Source organism: Leptonotus elevatus, chromosome 3 (assembly GCF_054856555.1).
Source record: "Leptonotus elevatus isolate MCC_2025b chromosome 3, RoL_Lele_1.0, whole genome shotgun sequence".
Taxonomy (NCBI): Eukaryota; Metazoa; Chordata; class Actinopteri; order Syngnathiformes; family Syngnathidae; genus Leptonotus; species Leptonotus elevatus.
This window is the reverse complement of record NC_141241.1, coordinates 3,163,871-3,181,554: the sequence shown is the minus strand read 5'-3', so window position 1 is coordinate 3,181,554 and position 17,684 is coordinate 3,163,871. Positions and strand designations below refer to the sequence as shown.

General features: G+C 38.3%; 1 protein-coding gene across 3 annotated transcripts in view; it reads right to left on the bottom strand.

Moving 5' to 3' along the window:
* Nucleotides 1-17,684, bottom strand: part of cdh8 (cadherin 8) — a 138,756-nt gene that overhangs the window by 76,060 nt on the left and 45,012 nt on the right. For all 3 annotated transcript variants that reach the window (XM_086071363.1, XM_086071364.1, XM_086071362.1), the window contains one exon: nt 190-484. In XM_086071363.1, the coding sequence (XP_085927489.1) occupies nt 190-484 (295 nt within the window). The remainder of the gene's footprint in view (nt 1-189; nt 485-17,684) is intronic.

The window sequence follows — 17,684 nt, the reverse complement described above, 5'->3', positions numbered from 1 at the left end:
ACCCAACATCCTCACAAACATGTTTGGATGGCACCCGAAGCCTCGTCGTATTAATTTGATTTATTTTGTCCTCATTTAATAATTATTCGCCCCAGTTGTCTTCCAAATAGTCGCGTCCCTTTCCCGTCCCTCTTGTGCTCATTATTTTGATGTTGCGGCCACACATTAGAGAGTGCGTTCGTGACTCACCGACCGCCGACATCTCGGCCACGGCCGCCCGATAAGGACCCTCGATGAATTGCGGCGGATTGTCATTGATGTCTTGCACTTTGATGATGAACTCGGACGGCGGCTCCAGCGGCTCATCGGTGTCGGCGTTAATGACTTGGGCCGTTAGCGTGTACTCGGCCTTCTCTTCGCGGTCCAGCCTCTTCATGGCGTGGATGTCGCCAGTCAGCTCGTTGATGGCGAAGATGGTGCCGGCCCCCTCGCCGGCCAGCACATACTTGATGTGCTTTCCATCGACGTCCAAGTCCGTGTGGAGCTGTAACAGAGAGGGAACATTTTTGCTTTACTGTTTATCAAAACTCCAACATGGGGGTACACTGAACACTAACATGTCTTTGATCAAAAATGCTGACATTAGGTTAATTGAGGAATAAATTGTCTTTGATGTTGACAAAAACACTTAGGTTTAAACGCTGAACTGTCATCTAATTAGCGTTGAAGAAAAACGCATGACATTAGAGCCATCCAAGACTATAAATTGTTCTTAATGTTTACAAAAATATGAAGTTGCTTCATTAAAGATTCAAATGTCTTTGATGTTGACAAAAACACATGCTAGGTTCATTGAAGACACATAATTGTCTCCAAGGTTTATTTAAAAGTAACCGTAACGCTGACAACTTGCTTTGATGTCTGAGAAGTGCTAACGTTCCAAGTTCTGTTGAAACTCTTTGCTATCATCAAATGCTAACATAAGCGTTGTTTGATATCATCTTAAGCGTTTATGAAAACATGAACAATAGGGTCACAGCAGGAGGTCGTTGAAGATTTTAGGAAGTCGTCAAATGCTAACAGAATGTTTTTCGGACTTGTCGACGTTCATGAAAACGTGAACTTTGGGTTTACGGATGAGGATGCTTATCTTTGAAATTTACAAAAACACTCAAGTTAATTCTACTACACGCTCACTCACACACAGTAGACGTCTTTGATGTCGACAAAATGATAATGCTAGCTTCTTAGCTAGCTTGCGCAAGCTAGCTGACTATCTTGCTCGGTAGCTAGCTAGTGCTTCTTTCATCAAAGGGTTAGTGTTTACAATAAGGTAAACATTAATACACGCACGCACACACGCACGCACGCACGCACATTCATACTCACCCACATACAAAAAAAAATGTATATATATATATATATATATATATATATTTATATATATATGTATGTATGTATGTATATATATATATATATATATATATATATATATTTATATATTAAAAAAAATAAAAATAAATAAAGAGCAATGATGATGACATTTCCGAATGAACAATACTGAGCTCTTTATAAAAAAAAAGAAAAAAAGAAAAATATAAAAAAAAAAGGTAAACATTACGTTCAAGGGATACTATTGTATATTGTGGGATGTTTCTAACATGCCATTAAAATAAAAAAAATATTGTCTTTGATGAAAACACCAATTTTCAGTCCAGTGAAAAACCATCGTGGTTGTGGATATTTATGAAAACAAAAATGTTGCCTGAACTGTGTGTGTGATGTTAAACAATGATGTTGGTTCTAATGAAGACTAAAAAAAGCCAACACCTTTTAAGACCAACACATTTTGTAGAAGAGGCGACCACAACGCACTCGCCGTGCAAAAACGAAGTCTGACGAGGCCCATAAGTCGTACCGGCCCCCTTGGTACGCATCACACAAGCAACAAAACAACACGCGCTTTACCGTTGGAAAAAAATGTCGCCCAACAGACCTTGAAACGTTGCATTAAAAATTCACGAGCGCACACACTGACCGCCGCTAAACAAATAACTAGACCCAAAATGGCCACACCAAAGTGCACGCTGCTCATTATTTTGGGGGTAATTATATGCTCATCGCTGTGCTAAAGCTGCATTACCCCAATGACAGAGTCCGGTTCACACGAGCGCAAGCAGAACTAATGAGTCTGACAATGCAGAACTCGATTTGGACAAATAAACAGGAAAAATAAAAACAAACTTAGAAAGAACTTGGGTGAGGGTAAAGCTTCTAAATTGTCTGGGCTGTTTCGTTTAGAATCTTTTGAGAAGATTCTGGTCCACTTAAGATTCTGAATTGCCTTCATTGTTTACAAAAACGCTGACACTGATTGACATTCATAAAAAAAAAAATTGATCTTTAAAGACTACCTTGTTAACATTAAGTTCATCAGAGACTTGAAATTATTTGAGTTGTTCACAAAAATGCGAACATTGGGATGTAAAATGGGAAGTTGATTTGACTGCGCTGGTCAAATCCAATGAGCAACGCTCAAAGAGAACCAGGAGAAGAGAGAGAGAATCCAGAGAGGACTTTTTTCAAGTCCGCCAATGTTCCGCGTCGTTTGTTGTTGTTAGCCACAGCAGCGCAGTGTAACAATGCTTCACAACTTCTTATTTCTGCCTCTGCGTTACTCAAGGGTTTTCCCACAAGTGTTCCTAGTTGCCTGTAATGTTAATAAAACTCAAAAACAAACTGACCCCTATTGCTGTCTTTGATGATTACAAACATGCCACATTATTTTCACGTGTATATTAGATTGACTGAAAACTAAATTGCTCAGTGCTTAAAAACATGCTAACATTGGGTTATTTGAAGATTAAATCATCTTGGATATTGACAAATAAGTTAATTTCAGGTTTACTAAACTGTCCTCAATGTTTACAAGAATGAAAACGTTGGGTTCTTTGATGTTTATAAAAACACAAGTAGCGGTAATAATCATATATTTTTATTCAGTCGGTCATATACTGTGGTGGTGACGGGAAAAACACAGGCAGAAGCAACAAAAGCTTATTTAAGCTTGAATATCATTGAAAACGAAATTGCTTTTGATGTTTCTCAGAACACAAATATTAGGACAATTAAAAACAAAATTATCCAAAATGTTTACAAAATTAATTTAAGTCTAAAATGTCTTTGCTGTTGACAAAAACATGCATGTTGGAGCTAACTGATGCCAAAAATCACCAAGACAAAATTGTCTGATGACACAGAAATCACTACTATGAGGTTCATCAAAGACTAAATTGTCTTGGGGATTTTTTTTTTCTTCACAAAAATGTGATGGTTACTAGTTGAAACTAACTCTTTTTTTTATGTTGATGAAACTATTAACTTCCAATTCAGTCAATTGTCTTTAATGTTAATTTTGTTGAACACTAAATTGTATGGGACCACATGTACGGATATTTGTGGAAGACAATTGTACTGAATTGATCCTACATCATGCTTAGGCTTAAATCCTTATTTTTGAATCACAGAATATCGACTCAAATGCTGGAGTCGTGTTGGCCAGCAAACAACACAAACTCACAAGCACGCATGGAAAAACATCAACATTCAGCAGCTTTAATTAAATTTCCTGCCACAGCATTTTCAACGTCAGCCCTTTCCGCGAGGTGTCGGTCATGCTACAGGACGTTAAAAAAAATAATAATTAAAATGATGACCTCTAATGCCAGCCCCAAAAAAATCCGCTTTGCCTCGGAGGCGATTTTTTTTTTTTTTTTTCAGACACTGACAAAGCAACATTCACTTCAATTGTCACACCTTGCACTTTTTGTTTGCCTAATTGCGCCATCATTCCGCATGAATGATGTGACTCATTAGCAGAAAAACGCCTCGCCACACCCCGCATGCTGAGAAACTCTTTAAACAGACACAAATTAATGACAGCCTGTCATTTTATTTTTAACTATAAGGGCTTTTGGTCGTTTTTGTTTTGTTGTTTTTTTTTTCATTTTGAAGGCCAACGAGCTGGGCAATTGACTATTTTAGCACACTTGTTCTTTTTAAACCTTTGTCACTCATACAGTACTATTTGATGTGGTTAAATTGTCTTCATAGGAGGGCTGAAAATTGTCTTTGGCATTTACAACAATAACAAAAAAGTCCCTTTAGTTCCACTTAAATTATCTTTAACATTTACAAATGCACATATTTTAGTTTTGTTGAATATTAAATTGTCTTTAATACTTAGAAAAAAACGATATTCTAAATTCTTTAAAGTCAAAACTATGTTTGCGATTTACTTCCATGTTCATAATCTATTCACATTATTTTCAACCCGCACCACACATGCGTACTCTCCGTATTAATCAGTCAAGGATTACAATAAATCTTATAAATGCTTACGAAAATATGTACAGTATGTTAGCTAAATTGTTTTTGAATTTGTATTTGGTTAGCTAAAATGCTGGTTTGGCAACAGGTGAAAAGTGGCGGAAATAGCCGAATTTGAAACTGAGTTTAGCTCTTTCGGTAGCACTCATGGTTTTACCACAAAACAAAAGCAAGTGCAAAATGAAGTTTTAAGTGATGGAATTGGAAGTGTTAGCGGAAGAGACGCAAGCATTTAACTAAGAACAAAAACTCGAGCTATCGCTGCAAAACTTTTGTGGAAGTCAGAAATTGCTAAAAACGTATGTCCATCCCAAATGTGTAGGACTTGAATCTATCTGCACATCCTGTGTAACATTTTGTTTAAAACTCGGGTCAGCACACTTGCAAAACCTCTCTGTAAAAAGGCAGAAGCAAAGGAAATACAGAGTTGAAAGGATTTTTCTTTTGTGATCATGCATGACTCCTTCTTGAGACTTGTCTCCAAGTCCGCCGCTGCTATAGATTATTCAGAAACTCCAAAACTGCATTGTTACACAAGATATGTTGTGATAAATGTGTTGGCATTTCTAAACTAAACGAAGTTGCTTGCAAAAAAAGCCTGTTGCTTCCTACGACTTAAAATCTTCTTTAATGTTTACATATGCGTTTCACTTGATGTTTACAAAAAAACGTGTGCTCGGTTCATTGAAGACACACACGTTAGCATCATTACAGATATAAATTGTCATGTTTATAAAACCGTGTAGGCCTGTGTTTGTTTCACTGATGACTAAACGTCAGTAAAAACATACAATATTGATTTGCAAATCAAAGTGTTCTGTTTTTATTTACACAACTTCCCCTCTTGATTTGTAATCTATTCGTTGAAAATGTAAAATTGTCTCTGATGTTTCCTTTCATGGGGTATGCTCGGTTCTTTTATAGAATAAATTGCCTCTGATGCTTACAAATGTGCATGGATACATCAAATTCTTTGAAAACTACGTTGTCTAACACACACTGCTACGCTAGGTCCTTGCAGAATTTAAATATTTGACGTTTAGAAATGCTACATTGGGTTCGGTGAAGAAAATTGCCATCGTCAAAAGATACACACGTTTTTTTTTTTTTGAAGAGTAAGTTGTCTTTGAGGCTGACAAAAAGACACACGCTGGGCTCACGGAAGACTAAATAAAACTCTATTTCCATCTATTTCCTTCCGCCCAGCCCACACACGGGCCAATCAAGACCGCATGCTACTGCTTATCCTGTCAGCGCAGGAGGAGGACAGAAGAAAATGTGTCAGTCGCAGCAGCAGATGAGCTTTTACTGCAATCACTTGAACAATCATGCTTGTCCTAATGAGGAAGCTTCTGCAGATTTTTTTATTTTCAGCAAGTAAAAGAGCCCCCCCCCCCCCCCTCCCCCCATCAACCAGCACCCCCACCCATTTGCCCCGGTTCCTCACGTTTAAGTTTAAACCCTCAGAGGAAGCTAATGATTGCGCTCTATGTCGGCGGCAAATGCCAGCGAGGACGTGCGCTCCTCCCATGTATGTAGCATGGCGCCAAGCTAGGAACGCGAGGGCGGAGACGCTGTCACACGTCATGGCGGGATGTCAGGCAAACGTCTGCGTGATGCACTCTGAGGCGCAACATCCGACATCCGACGTCTCTCAGGAGAGTGGGGGAAGGGAAACGTGTCTCGTGCTAAACTTTGTCTATTTCTCAGTCTTGTAATGCCAAGAGTGACAAATTAAGTATACATGTTCAACATTAATCCCCAGCAGTGCTAGCCGGCTAGCTTGAGTCATTAAATTGCTTAGCATCTATCTAAGTTCTGAGTGTGTCAAATTTGGTGGCCATCTCCTCCTGATTTTGGGGCGCCCGCGGCTTTAAAACCTTCGTCTCTCTGACATCGTGTAAAAATGTAATTTCTTGGCAGACATTTCCACTGCAATTATGGTCTTGTGCAGTCATGTCATCTCTGCGAGGGTACTGCGCATACCTTTTATTGGAGTTCTACGGAATCAAAATGTGCTATTAACTTTAAATCATACCTTTAAGCCTCATACCAAACAATATCGTGAACTGACATTTATGGTAAAGGTATCACAATACTGTAAAGTGCTATCATCAAAATCACTCAGTCATGAAAACGTGGCGGAATAATAACAACGATGACATTTCATTTTAAGCAGCCAAACATTTACACACAATAGTAGGCCTCGTAAATGCATTTCCTTGACTTAATGCCACTTTTTTTTAAAAATTGGATCTACATGATTTTGCCATGTGTTACACTACACACTACTTTGGTAACAACAACTTATCATATTGAACATTGTGTATGTGCCCCTAAAATAATTGTCCATTCTGTCGTTGTGGGGTGGGGGGGGGGGGGGGGGTTGGGGAGGTAACTGCTCTTCTAAGAGACCCTCTGATGTTTTCATTAGTCAGGTTTCCATCCAATTGTTTCGAATGTTTTAAGCAAATTTACTGAAAATGCACAAAACGGACTTAAGCTCGTTTCCATCAGTTCTTTTTTTGCAAATATTGAGAGGGGACTCCGCCGCCGTAGGTGCCGGTATACACCTTAGGGATGTGATCCACCAATAATTTAAAAGAAGAAGAAGACCAGGAAGCGACTGCGCTGCGCGATTACATTGTATGAGTTTGCTTTTGTAGTTCTTCATAAACGGTAAGCGTTTCTTTGCTGTTTTCCATCTAAAATTGCATTACTTTTCGCTTCTTGAATTAATTCCAAAAAGATTTCTGTTTCGTCATACCCCCAAACAAACCTTACTTTATCGTCCGACATTGCTTTGGGACTACAAACGTAATATCTGGAACAAAACATGCGACGTGTATCCGGTCTTGCCAGCGGTTATTCATAGCTAAAAGTCGCATTTTCCTTTTTTTCGATACGCTTCAAAATCCACTCCCTCCAAGCGTAAAAAACGTTTTGGCAAATTTTGGGCCCTTTTTCGAATTTTGAGCGTTTCCATTCAGTTTTATTTTCCCATTTCTTGAAAATTCTAATAAAAATGGGTGGATGGAAACCTAACTATTGACATTTAAACCAGCACTTTTTTTCTTCTTCATTGGAAGCAAAAATGGTGGCTGGTTGCTGTAAATATTTATGAATTTTGTTTCATAATTTTCATCATATTTTGTGTGTAGTCTGATTTAACATGTCCACTCTGTCATAGTTAAATATCAATTGAGATGAAAAATAAAATACATTTAAAACTGAAAATAGAAAATCTCTTTTTTGGGGGTGAAATAGGGAAATTTCAAAGGCACCTTATGGTCATATTGACCCATCACTGGTCCTTAAAATTACATTATAACGGTCTTGCTATGAAGGAAAAAATTATTATATCGATTATTCATGACAAGTTATTAATGGCATTTATTCTTAACACCGTTATTCACATCATTGGTGATTTTAAAATCATTGTTTCTGAATCTTTCTAGATTTTCTAGCTGTTGGCTTTTCATAAGTAAGCAATAGAAAAATATATATTTTTTAAACTTTTACTATCAAAGTAAAACAAATGTTTTTGATATGCTTTCTTGTGGTTTTACTTTTTAGAGAAAACGCTACACTGGAGGTAAAAGAGGACATTTTTACCACAAAATATCGAAATGTTCTGCCTCAGGCTGTGAAAAGGTGTCAATGAAATGGCTCAAGGCGATGTTCAAGCACCATTTAAAAGGGCCACATTTAAAGTGAAAGTTCATTTACGTAGAGGGTTCCTGTATTTTTACTTAGCTTTTTAGCATATGGCTAAAAGAACAACAAACCATTAAAAACCTATCAAATGAATGTAAACCACTGAGACAGTGATGGCCGCCGCGTCCAATGCTGCTTCGATTTCAGCCAGGAAAAAAACCCTGATATCACAAACCTCTACGGTCTTAGAAGGAACTGTCCGAAAACTCCCAAGACAAGACACCAACAATCCAATATTACACCTGCGAGAGAAATATGATCGTCCTCGCATGACAATATCCCAGAAAGGGGATAGTTGAGTTGCAAGGCAATGCGGCCACATCTTCATGAGGAAATTTCCCACGAGGCAACGAACCTTCAAGTAAATCGATAACGTATTTACCTAACAATTGAATGTCCCCTCAAGAAAATCTTCCAACAAGGAAATGTCCTCAAAAATGAATGCTGTCAATAAAAAAAAAAAATGTCTTAACTGGACATTTTGCTACAAAGATACTGTACAGTACGTCTTCAATGGAAAATGTCCTCGTACTTGAAAGCTGCCTTAAAGAATTCATTGTCAAAACAAGTTCCTCAACACAAAGTGTCCTCACAACTGAAGGATTTCAAGGAACTGCTCCACCAACGAAATCTCCTCAAAAGGATTGCGAGAAAATGTACAACAGATGACTCAAATAATAATAATATGAGTCAAAAACAAAAAACGAATTCCCTCGTCAGTAAAGCTTTTTTTGACATCAAACGATGTGTTCCCCGCTCCAATTAAGGATGTAAAAGCAAAGCGGGGCGGGTCTCCTAATCATTCGCGAGCACTCCGGCACATTAGCGCCCGAGTGACGACAACGTGTGAAGTCTCGCTGCGATGCCGCTAAATGTCACGATTGCGCTGCGACTCCAAAGTGACAAACACGATGTGCTTGTTAAAGCGAGGTCGTGACCAGATGGGCTGTTGGGAGGAAAGGTGGGGGTGGGGGGGGGGGGGGGGGTGGGGGGTATGGGGGGGCATGTTAAGCATTAACTATGCAGGAGTTTGCATGTTGTTATGTAAAATGTATAGAAACCCCAAGGCTGTGCGTTTGTATTGCGGTTTATGTAACGCCAGATGTTGACCGCTGTTGGTTCCATTCGCCATTTTAAACTTCTTTTATCATACAAAGATAACACAGCTTTTCACTGGGGCAGAGCCAAAAACAAACAAACAGTAACTACTGACATACGCCCTGGGCATTTAATCGAAATGTAATCAAAATTCCAAGTTTGGCTTCTCACAACTGATCATAAAAACTTAATTGGAGAAAATTGAGTTTACTGTGAAACTAAAGCACAAAGAGTTAATTGTATATTGAAATACAAGACATACTGTGTTCTATAAACATGGCTAGTGCTAATGCTAGCAGTCAATAGAAAATTCCACTGACAGGCTAACAGTCAATTAGCATGTAGGAATACATACAGACAAGTAATAAAACAAAATTGAATATCATCTGAGGAACACCACATATATGTTTTCATATACTAGTTTTAATTGCTACTTAAAATTTTTACTTTGTTACTAGTTTATTTTCTGATTGTTATTTCAAGTTGTATTTAAGGATTTGGTTTTGATTTTTGAGATATACGAGCCATTGATCGGTCAATGTTTTGCTTCGACTTATGAGAGCAAACTTGAGATGCAAGTGCCGTATTGGTGGCACGTGACTAAACTCACTTCACGCTGTAAATTCAAAAGACCAAAGTACAGGTGAGCAGCAGCAGCAGCTAATTCATCGTCCAAAACTAAAAAAAACAAAGTCAAATTAGTGCCACCAATTAATTTCTTGTGCAAACCCCTCAGGCCGCCGTAGCCTAAATAGTTCCTTCGACTCCCTGGAAATTAATCCTAGCTTTTCCTATCCCATTTCTTGAATCTGGAATCTGTTAATTACACCTCCATGAATAATCTGTAAGTCTAAATATTGCAATAACATTTGGAATCCGCTGAGCAGATGGCGCAATGCATGATATATGATGGCCGTTGCTATTTTTGGCAGCAGAGGCCCCCCTGAACCACCACCAATGTGTCATGGCAAAAAAAATTAAAAATAATGCAGCAAATTGGATGAATTACATGAATCACAACAGAGTGTATTAGTTGCCATATTCTTTGAGAATTTGAATGTTTTATTTAGAACAGGTTGCAACATTTGAAGGGTGGATTTTGTGTCATTTTAAAAGCATTATTTATATTTAAAAAAAATAATGCCACTTTTTTTGTAAATGCCTTCATGGCAATATAAAGCAAAAAAGAGAAACCTTTTAAGGCCACTTTTGTCTGATTTTACATCTATTGATTAAATATGACCGTGGGTTTTATCATGGGCGCAATAGTATGCATTTGTACACAATTTTACTGTACATCAAAACATTAAAAATATTGTAATCTTGTGAATTAAAATTCGTATTTCTGATCAAATACTCTTGCTGGGCTTAATGAGAAGGTGTTTGTGTTGAATCATTTATGTACTCAATCCAGTCCGTTACGTAATGGTTCATAACGGTGTACATGCTCGAAACACGGTGTTGATGCTTTACTCCGTTTTGAGTGCTTTGTCACCATCTTGAGCCATCTATATGCAATTACAATACACTCTAAAATATGGTAGTCCAGGTGTGCTGAGGAGGTCCTGAAAGACCGCAGTTTTTGTTCCTTATAGGAGGGTGAGACTTCTTTTTTCCCCTCCCTCTTCCTTGGGTTTTTCTTTCTATCTAATCTAAGAAAATCGGGGCGCCATTTAGCTTCGCCGTTCTGTCTCCCTCTGTTGACCATTAATTTTTATGTCTCTTGGAGAGGTTGTAACTATTAAATGAATTTTGTTGCTCTGTACTGGTGCATGTACAGTGACAATAAATTCAAATCCATTCCAAAACCACTTTTGGGGAGGGGTGGGCGTAAATTATTCATGGTTTTGCGGCAAGGCTCGGTCCCGTTTCCCGCGAAAATTGGAGGATCACTCTCTAGCATCATTGTTTATAGCGACTGTATATACTGTATATTTAACTCAATCCCTCCCAGCCATTTTCACTGAAGCAACCCCCTTCGCTCCCGGCTGTTTTAATGGATTTTGACTGATTTTGCAAGGCCCACAGAATATTGTGTTCTATTGCTATAAAAGAATGGAACCTACCAAAAGAAAGATTAGTCTCTTCTTTCATCTGGTAAAATATATATTTGTATCTGTTTCCATTTTGCAGCAATTAGCATTAGACTATAGCTAAGTTTAATCATTATCTACTGTTTAAAACACCGGGGAAAAGAGCTTGTTGCAACATGGCCCTGGTTGATCTCTTATACTCTGCTGCTACCTGCATTTGTTTTTGGGACCATGGAAATATTTAAAATAGAACATTTAATACGTCTTGGGGAGCAAACGAGTTAAGGATTAGGTACTACAAAATGGAGCTCGTACCACGTCATGCTAAAAGCTAAGCAAAGCTGCATGGATTAACGTTACCTTGTGATAACTAAAACAAACAATGTTATACAGGATGCAACATCCAGACACACTTGGTGGCTATCGCTTAAAAGCTAAAGGCTAAGCAGAGCACAGACTTTTGTTATATACGCAAACACGTAACCGCCAAAGTCCAAAAAAAACCAAATGAACTTTTGCAAATACAGGCCGCAGAACGAAACGATTCTGCCATTGTGACGATAAAAAAAGCACAAAGGGGAGCTCATTTCCAAAGATGCCAGGGTATCACTTAAAAACCTCAATTACTTTGCCAAATGGCCTATTTGCACAAGTCAGCTCTCCTCGCGCACAAAAGGGGAGTGAAGTCTGCTGGGATTCCGTAGCGTCTTTGACACGCAACAATAATCAATACGGCTGTCCAAGGAGGTCAAACGCAGTATTGGTGGAGGCCAATGAGGGCCTCTTGCAAGGCACGCTGTTCATTTGTTATCGGCGCGCACACTCTTTCATTACCGAGACAATGGGAAGGAGATGGTGCCACGGCCCGCATGCGTGCGTGCGGGGAGGGGAGGGGAGGGGAGGGGAGGGGAGGGGAGGGGAGGGGAGGGGAGGGGAGGGGAGGGGAGGAAGTCTTATAAATGAAGCCAGCCTCATGGACTGAAGGTACAGTCATTACAATCAGAATTGCAAAGTAGCCTGGCCCACCCTTTGCTTTCGCCGATAACAACAATTATAGTCGAGTCTGCTGGAAAGTCGGACAAATTATACTTGGGATCGACCAGTGTTCCCGTTGAGGATCAACAACAAAAACATGGCTTAAGCTAGTATTTGTTTTTTTTTTAATACAAAGAATTTCATTACATAATTAAACACTGCAAGATGTGATTACTAGGGGTGCGTTAATGTTGAGTTAATTTAAAGTTCCTTTAACGCCGCAAATTTTTTAAATGCGCGATTAATGACCGCCCCTTACTTGGAAAACCTGTACTGGGAGAATTCCAGTCGCAACACAGCAGACACGTCCACGTCAAAAGTTAGCAGTAATAAATTTAATAATAATAATGGTAGTTTACGATTTTAAAAATGTGCAGAATTTCACTAGTTACTTCATGTTAAAGATTAGCTCTTAATAAATATGAAAAGAAAAATGCAATGATGCCAACTAGAGGCAGAAACCTCAAAACAAATCACTATCACAGTTTTTACAGTACAGTACATCTTTTTAATTTTAACTTAAGTTTGATGAATTATTATGAAATTACTGGATCAATGACTAAAATATGCAGCCATATTTCTATTAGTTTAACATTTAACATTAAAAAGAGTATGAAAACAGAAAAAAAAATGTTATTGTACATTCAGAAGAGATACAAAAAGATTAATCGGGAGTTAACAATTGAAGTAATGTGATTAATTATGATAAAAAAAAAATTATCGCATGACATCCCTAATAGTTAGGCAACACATTTGATGTTTTGCTAGAGAATTATGAAAATAACTTGAAAATGTTGTCAAAACTCTGCAAGTATGACGTTTAAATGTATTTAAAAGTTTGCAATTTTGCTTACAACTGTTTTTCTCAGAACTTCAATATCGTAACTTTGGCCCTTGTTGTTCCAGTAACAACACAACTTTGACTTTGTATTGTAACCCAACAAATGTAGTCACGTGCCTTTACAACTTGATTCTCATGATATTAAGAACTGTTTGATTGTGCGTCTGTTAATTTTTGTTTTTACTTCGTAGGTTGTACTGTATTATTGATTTGAGTGTAAATGTTTAAATATTGCAGCTGTGACCATTTTATTTCCTTCACGTGATGAATATTTTTTTCCCCGCAGTGTGTGTTTCATGCCTATTAATATCTTTCTTATTTTATTATTTTTTAAAATTCTTTAACTATTCTTATTTTTTCTTTTTCTTTTTTCTTTCATGCCTATTAATATCAAATACGATGACATCCACCGTATGTCCTTGAAGCTCAGAATCTGTTTGCCAAATTCAAGAAATTCATGTTAGACTACCTGCGCCAAACTTTAGACATGGTTCAAGCAAGCAATCAGGCATGCTTCTGCACACACAAAAAATCCTAACGCACCATCGACAAAAATATAACTTTTTATCGTCATAACTTTCCAATTTTCTTTCAAAGCATTCCAACCTTCTCCACATAACTTCTCATCACATGGTGTTAATTTTTTTGTAACTACCATACAGTATTTTTCTTGAAAAACTACGACCAGATTATTGCCTTGATGCTCATTAGCATTGCATGACTTTCCATCACTAGTATTTCAATGCATTTTAGAAAATTATAATAGTGTGGTCAGTTTGTTGAACCATGAATAATTTACATTTCAAGTTTTGAAGAAAAAAAAATCTGTGATTACTGTAGACAGAATCTACAGGCATTGAAAACGGAAAAGGCTTTAAGAGAATTTTTTTCCATTGCTCAGCATACGAGTGCAGCGGTTTAAATGTAACTAAAAGTTTTTTTCTTTATTGCTTTAGTGTAGGATTCATTTGTGCCTGTGAAGCTCTCTGACAAAGTGTCGATGAGTTCCTCTGCAGGGGTAACGGTACACGCTGTACTTTAAACAAAATAGGCCTTGTCCACCGTCACGACATGCCTACGGGTTTGAATCCCAGCATGTCAAGGGAAGGAAGTGGGATGAAAGGATTTCAATGCAGCATAATGCAGAAAATGCGTTGCATCAAACTGGTCAAATTTTTTCCTTGTCTTTTTTTTTTTTTTTTCAACGAGGTTGCAGATGGGTCGCATAGCAAGTCCAAGTGAGATTTCTCGGCCCAGATGGAACCGCTCGGCTTTTGCGATTCATCTTTCAGCATTTCACGCTCGCTCCCGCCTTCTTCATTTCGCTCTCATGGTTTCGCTAAAACCCGGAACGAACGTCACTAACGCATCTGTGGAGCAAGCGAGCTTGTGAAATGTCATGTGTGACACACACACAGTAAGTTTGACATGCAAGGCAGACACAAAACTTTGACTTCTGCACAAATTGTCATGGAAACGACACATGTCCTTTCCTGAAATACAGAAAATAGACATTTTGTCAATAAAAATGTATTGTGGGGTGGCTGTAGAGCTTTCTTTACTGTCCAATGAAAAAGCATCTGCAAATTGTTTCTTTTCATCTCACAAATGATGAAATGTGTTTACTTTGAATTTGTGTGAGTTTTTTGAAAACACTAAATACCTTCTTGTTTGGAAAAAAATATTATTATTATTATTATTATTATTAATAATAAAACTTGTAAGTCAAATGTTAATGATGAAGATCACATAGGATTTGCTCCACCCGTTTTTCCTAGTCATGTGACCACTTGTTGCTAGGCAGAATTCATAGGGCTGGAAAAATAACTGCCCTGAGGTAAATTATAACTGTCTTATGAAAAGCATGTACTTAATGTACAAATGTTAATTTATTTTTTGTGTGTTTTTTGTTTTACTGTAAATCAACAAAACCCTTTTGTGTTTGTGCTTCTGATGAAAATGACTTAAGGTTAAAGTACCACTGATTTTCACAACCGCCTAAGTGGGTGGGGAAAGTCTTTCTCCGCATTTGACCCATCCCCCGAGGGAACGGTTAGTAGCAGCAGGGGCCGCGCTCGGGAATCATTTGGTGATCTAACCCCCCCCCCCCCAATTCCAACACTTAATGGTGAGTGTCAAGCAGGGAGGGAAATGGGTCCCATTTTTTAGTCTGGGACTGAACCCACGACCTCCCACTCTCAGGGTGGACACTCTACCACTAGGCCATTGAGCTGGACTTGTTGCTAGGCGGAATCTATAGGGCACGGGCATAACTGCCCCAGCAGCCAATCAAAATGCCATCAACCGGCCACACTCACTTGACAATTTCTCTATAATGTAATTTATGAAAATGCCTTATGTTAAAGTAAGTATATTTGAATACACCATCGAAAAGTAACATACGTCCTTTTTACCTTGAAAAGACTGCAACAAATCAGTATAGCAGTTAAAACGAGGAAATGATTTCTGTCTGTCCTAAGTCCGCGATCTTTTGTTCTTCTGTAGTACGTCAATGTTAAAAAAATGACTTCTTTCAGGGATATGTTAATTAATGCTCCACCGAGAGAGGAAAAAAAAGAAAAACTTTCGAGTGGCTGCTCCAATTCATTTGAAGCAGAAAGGTTAATTTGATGACCTTACGTGTTTCAATAGGAGTAACATTTCTCCTGCATTTCATCCTCTTTTTTTTTTTTTTTTTTTAAATGTTAGATAAAAACTAAAATGGAGAACTGGGAGTGGAAGTTGGCGACTACCAGTTAATTGAGGTGAATATAAAGCACTCAATGTGCCTCATATGGACATTCCTTTTCTTTTCCATGCAGCCCCAATCAGGTTGTTCACATACTGTACGTACGTACAGTACATGGGCATATCTCTGTAATTGGACGGCACATCTTGGCGGCTTATATGCAGATGTTCTCCACAGAAGCCTGTTGGGCCTGTTAGAGCCTTTTGTTGTCAACCTGAGGAGCAAATTAGCGAGCTCCCGCGCCACCATGTAAAGTCTTTGGGGTTTGTTTTGATCTGCGAGTGGTCGGCGAGTGGTCGGCGACCCCCCGCATGTCAAGATGACGAGCCGCCGCGGCATCTGTAAAGCTGACGGTGTTATTTTCATATTTGGTGTGGGGAAAACGTGTTGTGCAAATAAATGTATCCGTACAAAATAAGAGTCTTACCACCACAACTGATACTTGGTCATCTCCCTGGGGTGGCATGTATAGAAACTCTACACAGGGGGGCCAATGTTCGTTCTCAGAATCAGTATTCCTCTGTGCTGCGCTGACAGAGAAAACGAAGCCCGATAGGTTGAAATATCTTCCGAAAGGAAAATATTTTAATTAACTCGCCTTGTGGATTAAAGTTGCCATTTCTGGTGGTGTCTAAATATATTGAATATAAACTGTAGTTAATATTTTATATATTTTTATAATTTTAATAAATTAATTAAATTAGTGCTGTCAAAGTTAAACTCATTGATTATTCAAATTTGGCGAGCAAAAAATAATGATAAAAAGCCTTTTTAATTAAGTGGTTAATCCTGATTAATCAATATTCCAAGATGTGATTAATCTGATTTAAAAAATAATAATTTGACAGCTCTAATATTATCTGCGATTGGCTGGCAACCAGTACAGGGTGTACCCCGCCTACTGCCCGAAGCCAGCTGGGATAGGCTCCAGCAACCCCCGCGACCCTTGTGAGGACAAGCGGTACAGAAAATGGATGGATGGATGGATGGAGCTCTAATATTAATAAAAGTAATATAAATAAGAAACAGTATAATTTAAGAAAAAAATACAGAATTTAACAAATATAATAATAGTGATACAGACTAAAATCTTGTACCTCCAAAATCATTACTTTTCAGGAGACCCCCAAAACAGCAAGCTTGTTCAACCAATAACATTGCGTCAAAGAGACAAAGCCATTTCCAACACTTTGGATAGGCCAATATTTTTGAAACAATGACACCCATATCATGTGACCTCACCAAAAGTATAGATTTTTGAATAAATATGAAATTTGCCAAATTGGGACTCAGGCCAATACATTTCAGCCCAAATTTTTTTTTGAATGTTTTTAGCATTCAGCCAATGTTTTATCAATACATTCAAACAACTTTATCAACATGTTTGAACACATTTGCAGTATGTTCGAACGACATCGCCGAGTCAAATCTGATCACTCAACATTGGCAGTTTCCCGCTTCCGTATTCCTTTTGTTTTGTCAAATGTCTACGACTTGTTATATCTATCTCAATGTAGCTGGAGTCAATAGATGAAGTCATGGTTGAAACAAGTCTGTTTTTGCCCTTTTCCAAACGCTTTCAATTGTATCCTTCCCACATGAATTATGAGTATTACTTGGTATTACTGATAATGCAACCGATTCAGTACATCAATATTCATCTGGAGCGCCTCGACATTCAAAGCCAGCGAGGCTCTCTGCGGACGAGAAAAAAAAAGAAGAAGAAGGATTTCAGGCAGAATTTGCTTAGGTCCGAGAACAAAAGGGCGACAGTACACGCAGGCTCCATCGACCGTTAATAATCATCTGCGCCTTGTCCTTTGAGAGGGCCCGTAATATGGAGTATCATTAGACATGCAAATAACAGCTCCTCGTCCCTGGG